Source organism: Egretta garzetta, unplaced genomic scaffold (assembly GCF_000687185.1).
Source record: "Egretta garzetta isolate BGI_Z169 unplaced genomic scaffold, ASM68718v1 scaffold49, whole genome shotgun sequence".
Taxonomy (NCBI): domain Eukaryota; kingdom Metazoa; phylum Chordata; class Aves; order Pelecaniformes; family Ardeidae; genus Egretta; species Egretta garzetta.
This window is the reverse complement of record NW_009260775.1, coordinates 1,070,056-1,088,670: the sequence shown is the minus strand read 5'-3', so window position 1 is coordinate 1,088,670 and position 18,615 is coordinate 1,070,056. Positions and strand designations below refer to the sequence as shown.

Sequence of the window (18,615 nt, the reverse complement as noted above, 5' to 3'; positions counted from 1 at the left end):
AGAGTAGCGAAAACTGTGAGCTTGTTTTCATTCTTTGATAACTGGCATGGTGCCTTTAACTTTCTGAGGTAGGGGTACAGTGCATGCTGTAACTTGCTATGAGGATGACACAAGAGTATCACAGTCCTATTTGAAATACACGAAGGTAGTCATATGCAGTGAACTCTGTTTCATGCTAAGTGTTTAGTAAGTTTTCTTCCTTCTTGTGTTCCAGAGGCTTTTCCTCGTGTCACTTCCACCCAACTATTCTAATTGGTGATTTTGGAGCTTAATGCTGCTTTGTTGAATGTAGTATTACCAGGTGCAAGAAGCCCTCAGTTTTCTTTGTTTGGTGTTAGGAAACAAGACCGTTTCCCTGATTTAGGGGCCAAATAAGATTTTCTTTTTCCCCAGTCTACCTGGCACAACGAGTTGTTTCTTGTCAGCTGACTGGCTGATTTCACTCTCAAGCCAGCTCTTTTAATTTCATATAATTTTTCTTTGTAGCTTGAAAACCAGCAGGAACACTGGCTGGCACTTAACTGATGTTCTGGCAACTGTCACTGCACAGATCCAGACATTCTGATTGAATGATTAATGCGTTAATCCCCTGTTGAGAACTGAAGTCCAATAAAAATTGAAAAGATCTGTAGGTGCTCAGACATGTAGGGAGCTTCTAAAAGTGAATGTTTTTCAATTAGAGGATGCAAGAATACTTCCTGTAAACTTTTTAAATATGTAAGACAAGAAGTTTATAGCGTGTTGTAATACTTGTGTGTTTAATTCAATTAGAATTATTTGTCCTCATTACATATAACAAGCTAGTTGTGGGGGTTTGGGGTTTTTTTGTTTGTTTTGGGTTTTTTTCACTGAGGCCTGAAATTGTTTGGTCTTAGCCTCTGCAGTGTAATAATATGAGATAAATATGTGAAATCTCTTTTACACAGCTATAAGTAGTTCTTCTTCTGATGACAGTGATGAAGGAACAGATGAAGAAATAAAAAGTGAAGAAAGTGACATAGAAGAGAGGACAGAAATGGTATATTAATGAGCTCCTTAACTTAATAGAATTTAAATATCTTTATTTGAAACTCTGGGAAATTTGAAGTAGATTAAATATAGGCCACAGCTGGTTACTTAGCTGGAATTAAAAGCATAATTTTCTTACTCCTGGCGCTTACCATGGTTGAGTTTTTGAAAATTATAAAAGATGCCATATTCTTGTGGAATTCTTTGATACTAATCTAAAATACATACTTGTTTCTTTCCCTCTCTTTCTACACATAAGGCTTATGTGGAGAAAACATAGCAAACTAGATTATTGAGGTTTGTGGGTGCTATAAACTTTTAGTAGTCTATGTGGGTTGGACAAATCCTAACAGAAGCAGGATCTTTCTTGCTGTTATGCTTTACTGTGGAACAGGCATGTCCACTCTGGTCTTAAATTAAAATGTAGAAGACTGACTTCAACAAAAAGCATATATTTTCTCTATGTTATTGGAAAGAAAGTACAGCAAAACCAGTTGTTCTGAAGGCCTGTGCAATATTACTACCAGAGTGATCTGAAGCAGAAAAACCTAACAAATTTCTGTTCATTCTTTTGTGTTAATTACTTAAGCAAATGCCAGAGTAAAAAAAAAAAAAACAAATTAATTTGCAGATGACTTCAAAGCAGTATTGTTGAATTGCTTACAGTAAGGCTACTATCCACTTAAATATTTACTATACTTTTTTTGCATGACAAACCTTGATTGTTATATTGTATCCTGACTACTGTAGTAGTTCTTTTTTGCTAATATTTATAAGCACAACCAATGTGTTGTTTCTTGCACTGGTCTGTTGTAGAAAGAAGAACAAGACACTCACACAAAAAGGGACATGGAAGAAAGAGCAATAAGCATAGAAATTCCTGAAGTCTTGAAAAAGAAGCTTGAGGAAGACTGTTACTATATTAATAGAAGAAAACGGGTATGAAGTAAAAGCTATGAAATGAATGTGCATGGGGGGGTGGGGAGGGCATCAAAAGTAGTTCTTGCATATAACAACTCCTGGTTTTTTGAACTTTATTGCAAAGGTGAGCTTAGACAGTGTAAGGAAGAATAAAAAGAGTGTAGGAAGCAGACCTCTGTAGCTGGAGCAGTGAGTTGCCATTGTATTTGAGTGTAACATTTCAGTACTCAGTTGTGTTTTAGCATGCAGATTGTTTTTTAAAGCTGGAAAAGTAGTAAGCTTGTTAACCTGACCATATTTTTGTTTCTCCAGTTGGTATAAAGGCTTGATCAAAGATCAAGTTTAAGGGTTCAAATTAATCAGTCCTGAAATAACTTCATGCAATAGAGAGTTACTAAACTAATCAGTACATTACAAGCTCCTGTTTTAGCTTGGTATACCTCTAATTGTTTTTATAAGACATTAATTTGTTGGTTTTTTTTCAGCTAGTGAAGCTTCCTTGTCAGACAAATATAATAACCATCCTGGAGTCATATGTGAAACATTTTGCTATTAATGCTGCTTTTTCAGCCAACGAAAGATCTCGGCACCATCAGATGACTCCACATGCTAATATGAATCTTCATTATGTGCCCCCAGAGAAGAAGTAGGTAATCTTTAGTCCAGCGCTCTTGTCACAAACAGAATGACCTTGCATTCAGTGTTCTGTTTCAAAGCTGTTCGCTTCTGTGAGATTATACTGTGATGTATGTCTATTTATGGGGCTTAAAGTATTTGAGAAATACTCATAGTACAGTAACACTGATAACTTGTTTATCAGTGAGAGAGTCCCTATAATCTGGAAAGTCACTATGCAAAAGCATCAATATCCCCTTTTATTATCTAAGTTCTTGTGAATATTATGACCTGTTTGGGAAGAATGTGTTGCTGTTGTCTACGTAACAAATTTTTTGAGCACGGAGAGAGTATCTGATATGAGAACTCCCTGCTTAAATAAAACTTGAGGAAGTTGAAATTTTATAAAGGTATGAATTTCATACAAACACGTAGAACTCCAAATGCAGGTGTTTTTTAATTCTGTTTATTAAAATTGATTGCGTCTTAATTGCTTTTTTCTCAGCTGAGCTATATATTCTTCTCCCATGCTATAAATGCAGTGTGTTAATCCTGTGTGTTTGAAGTGTAGGGTTGTTTGTGGGTGTGTTTTTTTCTCTTACATTAAAGATTCTCAAAATTAGATGAGACTGCTTCTTTATCGAAGTCTACGCTGGGGTGAAATCTTGTACTTTATCAAAGAGAAATCTTGACTTTTCTTACCATGTTCTATTTCAGTGGTGCATAATTATGTTACTCCTTGCAATACTTTGGTCTATGTCAGTGTCTTGGTTTATACTGATGTCATTCATTATTTGACAGATTAGTGGTACTTTCCTTCTTTGTAATATAATCTCCCAAACAAGAAGTTAGATGGGACATCAGAAATATGAAAAGAAAGTTGTACACGCGTTACGATTTTTAAAGGTGCATGTTTAAGTGACTTCCTTAATAAAGAAGGTGCTTAAATAAGGAAAATGTGTGTAATTTCACTGATCTATTAAGCAGGATAGATTCAGCTGACAACTTTTTTTATACAACTTTGTATTGCCCTTACTGCTGTAACACAGAAGGTAATTGACCTTCTTGGATGTGATGGAATTTCTGCACATGATGGTCCTCTGACCCAATTTATATATAATGTGGTGGTGTTTTTTTTTTTTAAAAAAAAAGGCAGTAGTTTTAGCAGGTGGTATGGAATGGTAATACAAGGTATGGAATTTCTAATGTGGGTCATTGCGGCAGAATCAAACTACTGTTACTGTACATGTATATGCACTCGAGATGTGAGATTAATACCTTCATAGAGGTGAGAGGTGTTGGAGGTGGGCTTGGACTTGGTGTTCTTGGTTCTGCTTGTAACAGCACATCTACTCACCACCTACCACCGTGAGCCTTTTACACAAGCCCAAAACTGAAATGCCTAGTAGCCTCTAAATGTGCTTTGGCTACCAGGAGCAGGCCATTGGAAAGTGATCTCCAATGCAAATGTATCTGGTTTTGTTGGTTCACTGGATATCTCTTAAGCATAGCCTTAACTGCATCTTAGCGGCTGTAGTTCAAATTCCACATGCCTTTTAGACAGATTCAATCTATTGAGTACATACTTTTTCTGGCAGATGCCTCTTTTATTAAGCCTAGTAAACTTGGAAAAACAAAATAATGTTTACCTGAAAAAGCTAACTTTACTTACTGTAAAGTAAATGTTATTGATCGAGGCTATAGTAATACAACAGAACAATTGTATGATTTCGTTTGGCCTTGTTAAGCAGACTTTTAAAATTTGTATTTGTCTGAAGTTACCAACAGCAATCGCTGTCTCCTTAAGTATGCTTTTAATCACTCATCATTACTTAGTGATGAAGTTGGCATATCGTAGTTAAAATGTTACTAAAAAGGAATTTTCTACAATTACACTGCAAAATTTTGACATGCAACTTTGAAATTCATAATCCTTTTTTTTCTCTAGTGTTGAGCTATGTAAAGAGATGGTGGATGGGCTGAGAATAACCTTTGACTTCACACTTCCATTAATTTTACTCTATCCTTACGAACAAGCTCAATTTAAGAAGGTGACTTCATCAAAATTTTTCCTTCCCATCAAAGAAAACTCAACAAATACTAACAGGTAGGGTGGGTATACAGAGTCTAGTACTGCTTATCTCCTGAGGAAAATGCAGTAGAATGTGGCTGTGTTCAGAATAGGATGATTTCTCACAGGCTTTGACTTAAAAATTGTCTTGATAAAATGTTGAACTTTTCTGTGAATTGCTTGCCTGAGTTCAGGTTCTGAATTTCTGTCTGGTTAACTTCAAAAGGGGTTTGTACTGACTGGTGTGGAATTATGCTGTAACTTTCTGGGGAAAAAATTTACATTGAAATGTAAATTTGTGTTCATTAACTTTTAAATTTGAAAATAAATATACTTCTGGAAAATAGTGGAAGGCCTCATCGCTTTGATAGTTATTGGAAGGAGACTGTCTAATCTGAATTAAGTATTTAACAAGATCTGTGAAACTAGAAGAATCTCTTTTTGGGGAGGAGCCCTGATCAGTTCTGTAAAGCTGCCTTTATTTCCTAGAAATCAGGAGGAGCTTTCCCCAAGTCCTCCTCTACTGAATCCACCAACGCCTCAGTCAACTGACAGCCAGCCTACAACAGGGGAGCCTGCCACGCCAAAAAGACGAAAAGCTGAACCTGAAATTCTGCAGTCGCTGAGACGTTCTACGCGCCATAGCTCTAACTGTGACAGGTTATCGGAAAGCAGCGCTTCCCCACAACCTAAACGACGGCATCTTGAGACCCCAGCTTCTATGCCAAAGCTCTTTTTGCACCTGGAAAAAAGTAGGTTTTGCTCTTCAAAATGCTGCTCTAAACAAGATTTTAAGTCCTATTCTTTTTTTTTTCTTTTTAATGCCATGTGGGCTGTGAACTGAATGACTGAAGTGGGTATTCATTACTTTTTGTATCAATTATTTATCCCTGAGGCCTTATACCAAAGGGAGAAATACAAAGCAATATTCTTAGTACTTCTCAACAGAATTCAAGGAGCTGCTTTTCTGTGAGCCTCCTTTAGGATAGCATTTATTGAATTCCAGTGTTTAAGACTTTACACATTTTAGCAGCAGGCCTTAGTTACGTTTAATGGCTTATAGTTCCATAAAACAGATAATACAATTTATTTCTTATTTCTTTTGTTTTCCTTCTCTTTTGAAGAAACCCCTGTCCACAGTGGATCATCTTCACCTATAACTTTGACTCCTAGCAAAGAGGGGAGTGCGGTTTTTACTGGCTTTGAAGGTAGAAGAAACAATGAATTGAATGAGGTAACAGTTTTTTATGTTACTGTCCTAGATTCAATGATTAAAGGTTTCGTGGACCTCAGAGTAGGGCTATGTAAGAAAAAGTTTTGTTTATATTACTTATTTCATCTTTGATTTTGAAGTTCTGTACAGACTAAATTATTTATGGTGCTATAAAGATTTCATAACCAACATTTTCATGTTTTATGTTTAGGTTTTGTCCTGGAAATTGATGCCAGAGAATTACCCACCAAGTGATCAACCACCACCTCCCTCATATATTTATGGATCTCAACATTTGCTACGGATGTTTGGTAAACTGATGCAAAACTCTGTATTCAATCAAAATGGCTTCATTTTTTTTTCTTTTTTTTTTTGTCTTCAGTGATCATATCTTTGATTTTCTGTTTGCTTTATCACATTTAGTTTTATTCTTGGAGAAATGCACGTTTTGATCTGTTTAAAACTTGTAGGATGTTCATAAATTTGGTTATCTTTTACTGTCTCTGTAAGCCTTCATTTAACAAGCGCAAACAAGCATTACTTCCAATACACTGTCAAACATCATTAAGCCAAGCAGCATTCACTTTCTCAGCATGTTTCTTTTTCATAAGGCTTTGAAAGATCACTGAGTAACTTGCAAAGAAAAGTGGAGGCTGCAGGGAGAAGAAATGTTTATATTCTTCCTTTCTGTACAGTAGATAAATGTAATTAGAAGTTACTGTTACAAGAATAGGTATAAATATTATTTCTCTTATTTACAGTAAAGCTACCAGAAATACTGGGGAAGATGTGCTTTCCTGACAAAAACCTAAAGGCTTTAGTAAAACACTTCGAAATGTTTCTAAGGTAATGTAACACAATGTACTACAGCAGTGTTTGCATTGTTACACAGATCTAAGTGTCCTGGAATGATGAAGGGTTTTTAAAATAAGGTGTTCATTTTCCATAACTACAGAGTATGATAAAATTAACACAAGATTTTAATAATAACAATTTGAGTAAAGATTAATACAAGAATTTTGGTTCTGTAATTCAAATTGACGGGAACCTGAACTCCCTACTTAAAGTGTTGATAAACAGAGTGATAGAGAACTGAAGTATAAAAGTTTGTTGCTAGTATGTATAGAGTGACAACTCTGATCTGGTTAAGCAGCATGTTTTATGAAGAAAGACAAACTCTGCATTGTTATTTTTGAGAGCATAATCTGAGAGTTTTGACGTTGTGATGCAGTGGCTTGTAGGGGTACCCAAACTCTTTCTGACCACACTAGCTCCATGGCTGGGGTCATCATGGTCATACCTGCACCATGATCAGCTGTTTGTCAGGTTATCTAGCTGATATCTCTGCATGACATTGTAGTGGTAGTTAGATATCTAGTGTGGCACTGTGTTGTGCAGCATCAATACAGTGGAAAATAAATTTGCCAAGGAAAACTTCTAGGAGAAAGTGTTGTAAATGGTAAAGATGTGGAACAAATGTGGGACTCCTAACTTAGTTTTGGTCAAAGACTCTTAAGTAGCCCCATACTGAAAAGTAACATAATGTGGCACTAGCATATCAAAAGTCCTGTTAGAGATCAGGGAGATGAAAGCTTTCAAATGCTTTTACTTTAATTGTTTATTGGAAATAAAAGATGCCTCAAATGTCCAAAGTTTCCACAAAATTTTTCTCTTGAAGCATTTAACTTAAAGTTTTTTATTGATTCCTTTTTACATCTTTGTTTTGTCAGATCCTTGTTAGTATTCAAGATATCTTTTAAGTTAAACAGGACAGCATTAGTGCTTATTGTTGGAAACCTGTTTTTGCTTGGAGTGAGTATTATTTAGGGTGCTTAACTCACTGTGGACCAAATCAGTTTTTATCAGACCTCTGCCTGTTCAGATTCTTCTGTGTTGGTCAGAGCAGGTAACTACTCTTTAGCATCTTAAATGCAGTTTCTTCATACCCGTTCTACGGATGAGCTGTGGCAGAGTGGAATAGAGGGAAGGAGGAAATGTCCCCCACCCCTGTACAAGTAGGGAGGTGATGAAACTGAGAGTTCTAGTGGTAGTATCCATATGTGTCTTGTTTTTTCCATCTGACCGTCTTGTGGAAATGTGTAGTCATCTATAAATGGAAATAAAAAAAAAATCAGAAGATACTTCCACATCAGCATTTTTAGGTCAGACAGAACTTTGCTTTTGAAGCAAATCTCTCTGTAGTTCCTGCTTACTGTGCTTTGTGTTGTGTTGCAGAGTGCTCTGAGTACACAAGCTGGATTCCTTTTGGAAAACAGTTAAGCAGAAGTGCTCTCCAGTACTAGGGGGCATTCAGTCCTCAAGACCAGACTACACCTAAACCAAAATGAGCCCCTCAAGGCAAGCATAGTGTGGCTACCTCATACCTGGTACAACAAAATATTTGAGGGCTGTGTGTTGTTTTTTTTTTTTTTCTAACTGCTTTCTAAGCCAATGCCATTTATGTTTTGCTGTTCTTGAGGTTTCTTTTCTATGCTGAAATAATGATTTCTATGGTTTTGTCAGAACTGATCAAATTGAGAGGCTTCCTTGAAAAAGCTTCCAAGTTACAGTTACTGCTGTAGGAAGCGTTCAGTCTTAGGTAGCTTTGTGATAAATATTCTTCTTAAACTAGTTTCCTTACTGGATATGCTACTGTGTATTCAAACAGGTAACATAGAAAACAATGCAAATTAATAGATTTTTTTTTTTTTCCCCAGCACACATTCATGGGTCTTCAGGTTGTCTTTCATCTGGGTATTTCTTTCTTTGTCCCATATGTCATTGAAAGTGATCAAAAAATTACATTTTCTAGAAACTTGTTCAGACTTGATTTTTATCACAGAAATACTTTTTCATTATCTGTTTCTCATCACAAGAGAAAACTTGAGGCTGAGGTGACATCCTGTACTAGTTCTTCAATTTTCACACTCTCTTTTCCTTTTGGGGAATGAAAGGATTAGTGAATGTTTGTTAAAAATATTTATCAGTTCTGCTCAGGCTTACCTTTGGAAAGGTAAAAACAGTCCTACACAGTCTGTACGCGTTAGATGATAGCAGCCAGTTTGCTTTAAGATGGCCTAATTTCTTTTAGTGAATTGCTCTTGAGTGACAAGCTGAAGTACTCTCCTTCTCTTTATTTTTCTAATAGCAGAACGGGGATTGAAGCTATCTGTTTGCATTAATAAAGCTGCTTCTGTAGAGTAGTCCAAGCATAAGTAGCTTATGTATTTTAAAATAAAACTTTAATGTGGTACACAACTGATTTAGTTCTGGCATAGATACTGATTTAATTTTGAATTATGATTTTATAGCTGAAAGTTACAGTTTCATTTAACTTTTGTACTATTAATCTCATGTGGGCTGAGAAACTGAGACTTATTTAATATAACACTTTGTCTGGAAGCTTGTTTTATTGAGTTTACTCAGTCCTTGATAGATGCATTAAATTCACTTTGAGATGCCACATGGGTAATATTTTCCAGTCATGGCCTCAGATTGCTGCTAGACAAGATTGATCTCAGTTTCCCAGACAACGTATCTCTTTAAGGGATGTATGAAATACATCTTTGAGTTTCATGTTAAGTAGAAGCTGTACCCTTTGTGCAGCTTTCTACAAGTATGCGTAATGAATATTTCTTCATGGAGAACATGAAAGTTGATTTCTCAGGTATAGAATTTGCAAAAGTAAAGAAAATTAGTTTCTCAAATTAAGTACAAAACTCTTGGTCTTCATTTCAAATTATTTAGGTCTGAAATAATTCATAATACTTGCAGAAGAATAACAGTCTGAAATGGACTTTAGTGACAAACTTGCCAGCTGGTTTCACTGAATTTCACTTACAGTTTGAGTTTAGTCTTCAGGAGCAAGCAGTGGAAGCTAACACAGTAACTGGTGCCTACTAACTGGTAATCTTACTAACAAAGGACCCCTGATTAAACATCCCTGCCTGTTAATAGTTTTTGAGATAAAGTAAATATTGCCTTCTTATTATTTCAGCCATATTTTTAATAAAATGCTGTATGCACTGTATTATATGACTTCTCTGCATTGCAAGGTGGCTAGCATGCCTCCAGAGGCTGCTTAAGTGATGAGAAATATGGTGGACAAGAAGGTGCCAGTTTTTGTTTTGCCATTTCCACTGATTTGAACACAGCCTTGACTTGTAAAACTGTTCTGGGATCAGAGAGATCACTTCTCAGGACTGTTGACCAATAGGAGATACTTAAAAATTAGGAGAATATAGCATGTCTATTCTTAGAATAGTAAGACCCATCTTCACTGAGGTAATTTCAGTCAATGTTGTTTGCGTTTTAGGAAAAAAAGCAAAACAAAATGGTACAGCACTTCAGAAAGCCACAGGTATTTTGACTTTCATGAAATACAGAAGAATGAGTAAGTGATGAAATATTTCTAAAATAATGCTTCTAAAAATTCTAATATACTTTTCCAGATGAGGCCAATATATATAGTATGTCAGATTATGGAAAACTACATTCTTAATGGTCTTTGATTTTCTTAAAAACCCACTAATATTTCAAACTCAGTATGTCCTGTAAGATATCACTTTCATTTTAGATCTCATTTTTTTTCCTGGTGTTTTACAACTTGCTTGTATCTATTGTGCCACTTTGCTCCATGGGTAGAAAAGTATTTTAATACTGTTGAATATTTTATGAGAAGGAAGCATGTCAGAATGTGACCAAATTAGAGGGCTGTGCTAATCAAGTGTGTATATAGAAAGATGGCAAGTTGTCTTAAGAAAGAGATCTCTGGCTTTGATAGCACAATATTTTTTGAGTGTAGTTGTTACATGTAATTGCAGTGGTGAATTATGACCACTAGTCTGTGCTAATGTGCAATTAATGAGAGGTTATTAGTGGCTTTCCGAGAATGAAAAAATGAAGCACTGGACATGGTGAATGGAATAGAAAACATCTTTATTTAGGTGAAGTCGCTTGTGACAGAGTTCCTGCTCATTGTGACTTAAGAAAGTTGCAAGGTGTCAACTGATTAAAAATCACTTTTTGAAAGATCACAAAGAATGCAATTCTGTTACTGTTTCTTATGTTGATTGGGGCTTTTCTATTTGCTCTCAATTTGGGGATTAACTGGTTACTTGGCAAAAAGTACCTGTGCAGCATAGCAATACTAGAAAACTTTATGGAATTGGAGCCTAAATGTGAGAAAATCGAGGTTCTGAGTGTAAATGGACAGGTGTGGGTTTAGAAGCACAAATATGTAAAGGAGTTTTTTTTTAAAGCTTTTTGAAACATTTTGAAATGAAGGCATTCTACTTGCACAGTGTATGTATATGCCTTATTTTAGGGCATTGCTACCGCTGTACTTGGGCTTTGCTGTATTCATTGACTAGGTAGCTGCCATTTTGGGTGCTCTCAAACTTCTGGCACCTTTATGTTGAATGTTTCTTTGTCAGTGAGTACCTGGTATTGTACAGGTTCTTATTTTCAGTAGGCTTTTGTTGTCTGGTTGGTCTGCAGAAATCTGCTCATGTGTATTTATTTTTGCTGACTAAAATTTGATTGCTTTGCCAAAAATACTTCCTGAAATGGCAGCGTGTGGATTGCTTGTCATCCTTCTGCTTAGCAAATCATCAGGTGCCTAGGTACTTGAATGAGCATATTCCTAATCATAGCAGTAGAGGTTTGGATCATGCATCTAAAGTGAGAGGTTGCCCAAAATATTGCCCAGAATAGTGTGTTATGGTAGCTTTTTTTTATTAGGTGGCTTCTGGGACCTGTGTTGGCCTTGCCAAAAGTGGGTCTTCATCCTTGAGACCAACCAAGGACTCATGGATTGAGCTCTTGTAGGACTGTTTTCCCAAAAGGTCTACTAGAAATTACCACTTACAATTTTTCACTCACTCAGTCTGATTACTGAAAGCGTTATGCTGGCAGCTTGGCATCTTCAGAGTTCTCTCCACTTGCCCTTTAAAGGCCAAGGAAGATGATCTTGGTTTCTATATGTGGATGAGTGACAAGAGTCCAATCAACAAAACAAGGCTGTTTGTTCCTTTGGCATGGTTCTTACAACAATGGATAACAGAATAAACATCCAAAACTTTTCACTTCACTTGTTAGGTTGACTGCACTGGGGTTATGGTGAACTTTGTGTTGGCAATCTTTTGCCCTGAACAGCCTTCCAGACATGCTTATCAAAGGGAGGGGGTAGGGGGCAGGTGTTGGCAATCTTTTGCCCTGAACAGCCTTCCAGATGGAGACATGCTTATCAAAGGGAGGGGGCAGGGTGGCATACGCCTTTGTGTGAAACAGCCTTTTAGCTTTCAAATCCTGCATTTGAGTAGTGGTCTTGGAGAGGAGCTAGCTTCTTAATCTGCAAATGACATTTCTTTTGATGAGGTGACTCATGGAGTTAGAACCCATCTTGCTCTTTAAGCAAATTCCTTTAGATAAATCATTACAGTCGCCTTTCAAACAGCATGTAGCCCAGGCCACTGATCTCATTAAAGCATCTGCTTACATTCTAGAACTCTGTAGCAAAAGTATGTAAGATGTCACCTTCCTGGAAACTTTTAAGTCTGTGTTCTTACACCTTTATGGCAGAGGCTGCCCTTCTTAAAATTATTAAGGTGTTCCTTTCTTCGTAATTGTCACTTTTCAGGCTGAATCTGAGTTTATTCATGCAATGGTAGCTGATGTTTAGAATGTTTTTTTTCATGTAGAGACTGTTCAGGTAATAGGTTGTGTTGATGCTGCCAAGACAAGGATGTTTTTGCTACCAGATGATGCCCCTAAAGCTCATACTAATTCAGTGACTCTGAGAAATGTTCCTGATATGTACGTCAAGCGGCCTTTTAATGTGGATAGTGATAGTTCTGTGCCTCTTTTTGGTAGATCTGCCTGCATAACTTTCAGCCAGATGGTAGTTTATTTGTGAGGCTATTGCTTGGAGTCACCTGAGGTAAGCTTGTTTACAGACTGCCGCACTTGAAGATCAGAACATAGGAATTCTTCAAGCTAGGTTGCCCGGGTATCCGTTTCCCTTGTCTCCATCTCCTCTAGTCCTTTCTGAAGAGTTGCACTTCTAGGAACCTGTGGTAGAGAGGGAAACAGCTGCATTGTGTCACGTTGCCTCTTATGTTCTGAGCATGAGTGGAAAGCGTAAGTATTCTTTGTGTGGATGCTCATGATGAGAAAGAAGTGTGCAGTCAGGATGTTTGTGTGGACTGTGCATCTCAAAACTCGGTTACTTGTAAGCAGTTTCACTGTATAGGTCTATGCCGTGAACTCTGTAAAAAAACATAAAAACAAAAAAGGCAGTAATGCAACAGGTGACTGAACTTGGCAGATTTGTAGGTTAAAAATAATGTAACAACTTTGGAATAGGTAAATAGCAATGTGCTTTCTGATCTATAGCTGAACGTTGGCTCTGCTTGCTAAGTACAGCTCCCTCTGTTTTTAAATCTTGGCTCATGACTTGCAGGTGCCAGTGTAATTGATCTTTGTGCTATTTCAGCTTTTCCAAGAGCAAAGCATTAGTGAAATATCCAGTAGCTAAGAGTCTCATGAGGCTCCTAATATTTCTGTGCCAGCTTCCTGCACTACGATGTGGTTTGAAAAGAAAGCAGCTTCAGAAGGGCTACTGCTCTTCATATACAGATAGACAAGGGATTGGGATGGAAGCTGACCTTGCGCTCTCTTGCCTGTTTCCTCCCACTTCTCTGCAGAAGGTAATTTGTACTTGCTAGTTCTGGGGTATTCTGCTTTTCACAACTGTGACGTTAAGAACAGAGAGATGTACATTTGACTGCATGCATTCTGCCTGCTTTTTTTTGAGTTGTAGCTGTGCCACAAGCATCTCGGCTAAAATCTTTACCAGCTGTCACTTTATCTTGCACCGAACTGGCATTTATGACTGATGATCTTAAGCAAAAGTCAGGAAATGTGTAAGAGAAAATGAACCTGTTTCCCATTACTTGCCCTTAAAATTCTTGGAACTGTCAGCTACACAATGCCCTCTGAAGGTTTCTTTGTTTGATTGATGGTCTTAGAATATACTCCCTCGTATGATCTAGCACGTTGTGCTGTGTTTTACAGAATGGTATCCAGTGACTCTAAGAATTTGATCGACTCCTATAGGTTGTTTGTCTCTTGAGGTCATTAACGTGTGTCAATGAAGAATTATTAATTAAATTCCATTTGTAGCTCATCTCAATCTTGTGCAATCTAAGTGTGTTAAGTTACTCCGGTCTGTTAGTTTTAGGCCTTACCACACTCGCTTCATACCAATCCCACACATCCCAGAAAGTGATTTGTAGCTAACTACAGCCAGAGGTCATAGCAGTTGATGACTTGGGTATTTTATTAGCTTCTAAGTTGCTATAATTTTAGTACACTCTGGTAGTGGTTTTCCTAGAGTAAGGGGTGTGTATGTAGTGCAAATGGATGACGTGTTTCAGGGAAGATTAGGAGGATCTGATTGTGTGAATTGTTTTTGTGCTGCTTCGGATTATTTTCTAAAGGCTATCTCATGGGAAAAGAACACATGTTATAAAGCACTAGAGCCATTTATGGCCTGGTAAGCCTAGAAAAGTAGGTGATGAATGGTTTTAATGATAAGGGCTAGTAAATCACGAAGTAATGTGGTTCAAACAGTGTATTAATCAAATATTGGTGGTTTTAATCTAGATTTGTCCTATTTTTTTAGTTCAAGAAAAGAATAAAACTTTTTTGTTTGTTCTTTTGCCAAAGTTTAACAAATTTGGATTCAGTGCTTAGTAGTTCATTGCATTGATTGACTGTCTTTCGTTCTTTCAGAGGAAAATATTTCACTGTTGGTTTTATTTCATTTATTTAAATGCCTTTATTTCTGTGAATAGGAAATAGGTATGCTGTAACATGCTGTAATACTAAAACCAATTTTTCTGATTTAGCAAAATAGTTTTCATAGAAGTTTTTAAAAATTCTCTCAACATTAATTATGTAATCCTTTTTGCTTTGTGCTATTTAATACAATTGGAAGCTGCTGTTGGACCCAATGAGAAACTAGCACAGTATGAATACTTACAAGTAAAAAGTATGCTAAAGTATTTAATGCACTTAGGATTGCGTGAATGAAGACTCTGTGGAGTTTGACATTTACTTAGCTATTGCATGTTTATTATGATAGCTTATGCAGTGTCAGTCTGTGGCAGAGCCAGTTGGATCCTTGCTTGTAATACAAGAGAGATCTTTCTCCCTTTTGGCAGTACCTGCCCCGCTGAATACTGCCAGAAATTATGTGCTTATTTAGGCACTGTTATGGGTCATGTAATGTAGCCTTTCTGCTCAATTCCTTAGGTAATGTTTAAAAACAAAAAAAAAGCTGCTATTTGATCTTCTGCAAGTACATTGGTTGTCCAGCCAGTTCACTTGCTGGATTTTTTTTACTGAGCTTGAGCAAGTTTTATTTAATGATGTTTGGATTTGAGAATGATAGGGGAAGGCTGCTTCTCACTATGTAAAACTTGTAAAAATAGGGCAAGCCTTTTGTGTGCCAAATCTTAAAGTGTAATAATTCTTAATTACCAGGCTGTGGTTTGGCAGAGCTTAAAAATTAATTTGAAGATAGTTTTTCTCTTAAATGTTTCATGTTCTCTTCTTTTTTTGGTGTGCTTTCTTCTCAGGTTTTTAGCAGAATACCATGATGATTTCTTCCCAGAATCTGCTTATGTAGCTGCATGTGAAGCCTACTACAGTACTAAAAATCCTCGGGCAATCTACTGAAGCTACTGGTAAAGATTAAATCCTACCATACGTGGCCCATGACAATGCTGTTTTGCCACGTGGCTACAAGATGAAGATGAGAGAGGAATTAAAACAGCTTCCGGAGTTGAAGAAATAGGGAAATATCTTCTGTGATGGTTGGATTACTTAGGAATGGAGAACTTCTTTTCAGAGATGTGTATAGTAGACCGCATTCTGAGTTGCTTAGAGGATTGACTATAACTCTGACTCCAGATGAATGAAGAAGCCTTGTTCTGATTTCTAATGCATAGGACTGCACAGGACTAGAGGAAAGAGGAAAGGAGGCAAAAGCAGATGCATTAGCAACAGGACATTTTCATGAAGATAGATCATCATGCTGTGCTTTGTTTTAGCTCAACCTCTCCAGCCTGAGAAATAAGACTTGACCACACAGTTATATGAAGAGAATGCATAACTGGTATCTTACGGATTTTTTTCCCTCACAAATTGCACTTCATTTCATGGAACTGTCATGATAGAAAAGATTGCTTAATGTAACGGTGGTGTTGCTGTTTGGTGAGCTGACATCTGCCTCAAGAATGACTTTGTTGCTCAAATGAAAGATGCGTTGCTTACTTTGCCTTTTGCAGAGGTGTATATAGCTCTTTTCATGGTAAGGCTGCCAGAGTTCCAAGGAGAGCGTACGTTGCCAGTGGGTCAACATTTAGCTGGCAGTAAATGATTTCCAGAGCCATTATGAAAGAACTGATTTTCTGCAAGTAAGCAGAGAAGTCAATAAAGTGATGGCAGTTTAACTGGCAAACACTTTTTTCTTAATAAAGTTCACAGTGGCTGCTGTGTAAATGTGTGATTTTGACTGTCTAAAATGTCTTGTTTGTGCTTGATTAGTATTTTTGAGATTGCTAAGTGTGCATATAACAAGAGGTGGGAGCACTGACAACACAGAGAAGCCCTTTCTGTATCATTGGGTTTTCTTCTGCAGGCTTGAAGGATGTCTCTTTAGACAGCTTTAAACACTTTAGCTCTGGAAATAGGAATTCAGTGACAACTGAGTTCCTACAAATCCGACAACCCATTCAGTAGAAATTAATTGAAATATAATTCGTGTCTTGAGTGTCATCAAAACCTCGTCCGTGCCTGAGAATTCTGGCCTTCAGAATTCTCTGCTATGTCAAGACAGACACAGAGTTTAAAAGCACTGGGAGGAAATAGTAAGACTCCAGGCTCAGACTACTGCATCAATCACTCTGTAATCCTTCCTAGCTCAGAAGAGTTTCTCACCTGTAATGCAAGACTCAATGCATTCCTCCCAGAGTCAAAGAAACTAGGAGTTAGGAGGAATTGTCTTTGAAATGTAAATGGCAAGCGTAGTCTAAGAGGCCAAAGGAAATCGGAAATTTACTGTTGACATTCGTTGTCACTCGTTTTTTGGAGTGTACTGGTGTGTTAAAGCTTTTGAGCTGAAAAGATCTGGATTGCCTTGGTTTTATCAATTTACGTTCTGCTTTTTAAGAAGAACTTCTGTAAAAAGTCTATTAAACTGACTGGTTGTTAAACAAATGTTTGGCATGGATGCATGCAGATTTGGTGATCATTATTTCTGAAGATCAGCATTTAGTAGTACTACTCTTTTTTTTTAAATGCATTTCTGTTGTACTAAAAAAAATTCTGTAAGCTTCAGTCTTTTTCAAAGTACAGAAGTTCTGAATCTCTAGCAGAATCAGAGTACCTCAGGGTTCACTTTGCAAACATGTTTCACTCCAGGCTTAGACCCTGTTTTTCTAAAAAAGGCAATTCAACAAAATACTAATGACTGTCTAACAAGGGATTAATCTTGGAACACTGCCTGAAACTCCATCCTTAATCCTTTCTATTGCAGGAATGTTAGACTGTGTACAATGTGGCAAATCTGTTTTTCTTCCACTGTTAGTACCTGTCAGTATAAGGCTAGTTATGAACAGAGTTTAAACTTTGTTGTGTGACTGTCTAACTGTTTAAAATGACAATTTCTGTGTGCAGGGGTTATTGATACTGTTGGTATTGCCCTGTCAATATGTTGCGATGATTCTCAAAAGACTGGGTGTGTGTGGGGGGAATTTTGAAGGTCCAGCTAGTGTAGTCTTAATGTGAACAAACTTTTTCGTAAAATTCTCTTGCAGCTGCTATCGGATATAATATTACAAATTGTCTTGCTCTCATAACAACCGAAAAACTTTTCTCAAAAGCAGCACCCTTTTGTGCTTCTTGACACTTGTAACTGACATGACTTCCCTGCGCACTGTCTCTTTGAGTTTAAAAAGTTTAGGTTTATATATTGAATTAGAAAAATGTCCATTTTTGACATCCTCCTTCCCTACTGTCACTCTTCTTTTACTGCTTCCCTATTTTTATATCTAATTTTTTTTTTTAAAGCTGAAGCAGTGCAAGAGACTCACAGAAACTTTGAACAGGCTTGTGTAAGAGGGTTGTTCTTACTAGTCTTAAAATACAGAGAGACTTACCGATGTGGCCCTTAAATTCACTTTGAATGGAATATGTAAGGGCTCGTGGGGCTGGGGGAAGCTCAATAGTACAGTTATTCTGAGGGAGCAAATCTGTAACTCTTTGAATGATGAGATTTTTTTGATGGGGTTCATCTGAACTGGTGGAAGAGGTTTCTGCACTTAGCTGTTCGCCACTCGGTCGCTGTTCATAGAAGCTACTCCTATTGATGTCTTCTAACCTGATTCAGTCAAAATGGCTTAGGTTGGCTGAAGAAATGCAAGAAACCGACTAAAGCAGACTGGGGAGTGTTCACACGTAGACCTGGGAGACGCACTCCTGCAGAGGAGTCGCTGAGAGGAGAAATCAGAAGGATGGGCAGTAATAGTTGATGCTGGCATAGCTGTTTGTGTAACTCGCACGTGCTCTGCTTCCACATCAAGGGGTTTTCATTCGTGTATTTAAAGAAATTATGCCATTGTAATTCCAGTGGATGCTTAAACTGGTAAATCCCTCGGCTGCAGGGCGAGTCCTTGTACTTGCCTTCAAGAGTTGGCAGCGTCATCAGGTTTTGAATGCG

The 18,615-nt window shown here is 37.3% G+C and overlaps 2 protein-coding genes across 4 annotated transcripts in view; both read left to right on the top strand.

The window, feature by feature from the left end:
• The window catches only part of LOC118453058 (male-specific lethal 3 homolog), an 8,292-nt gene extending 7,801 nt beyond the window's left edge, over positions 1-491 (top strand). The window contains exon 5 of the mRNA XM_035901713.1: positions 487-491. Coding sequence (XP_035757606.1) covers positions 487-491 — 5 coding nt within the window. The remainder of the gene's footprint in view (positions 1-486) is intronic.
• On the top strand, positions 7-18,048 carry LOC104132992 (MSL complex subunit 3). 3 transcript variants are annotated; one of them, XM_035901716.1, is made up of 11 exons: positions 7-15; positions 927-1,018; positions 1,825-1,947; positions 2,415-2,575; positions 4,493-4,651; positions 5,105-5,367; positions 5,740-5,849; positions 6,040-6,139; positions 6,590-6,674; positions 10,144-10,221; positions 15,473-18,048. In XM_035901716.1, the coding sequence occupies exons 2-11, from the start codon at positions 1,016-1,018 to the stop codon at positions 15,570-15,572; spliced, it is 1,182 nt and encodes a 393-aa protein (XP_035757609.1). In that variant the 5' UTR covers positions 7-15; positions 927-1,015; the 3' UTR covers positions 15,573-18,048. The 3 variants fall into 3 exon arrangements, with proteins under 3 accessions (XP_035757609.1, XP_035757610.1, XP_035757608.1); XM_035901717.1 differs by lacking the exon at positions 10,144-10,221 and having other exon boundaries at positions 15,473-18,047; XM_035901715.1 differs by lacking the exons at positions 7-15; positions 6,590-6,674; positions 10,144-10,221 and having other exon boundaries at positions 938-1,018; positions 15,473-15,565.
• The last annotated feature ends 567 nt before the right edge of the window (positions 18,049-18,615 follow it).

What these genes read in the sequence shown, in the direction of transcription:
- LOC104132992 (XM_035901716.1), top strand. An exon ending in CTTTTTGCACCTGGAAAAAA is followed by an intron (nt 5,368 to 5,739) that starts GTAGGTTTTGCT and finishes TCTCTTTTGAAG; the next exon opens with AAACCCCTGTCCACAGTGGA. An exon ending in ACATTTGCTACGGATGTTTG is followed by an intron (nt 6,140 to 6,589) that starts GTAAACTGATGC and finishes TCTTATTTACAG; the next exon opens with TAAAGCTACCAGAAATACTG.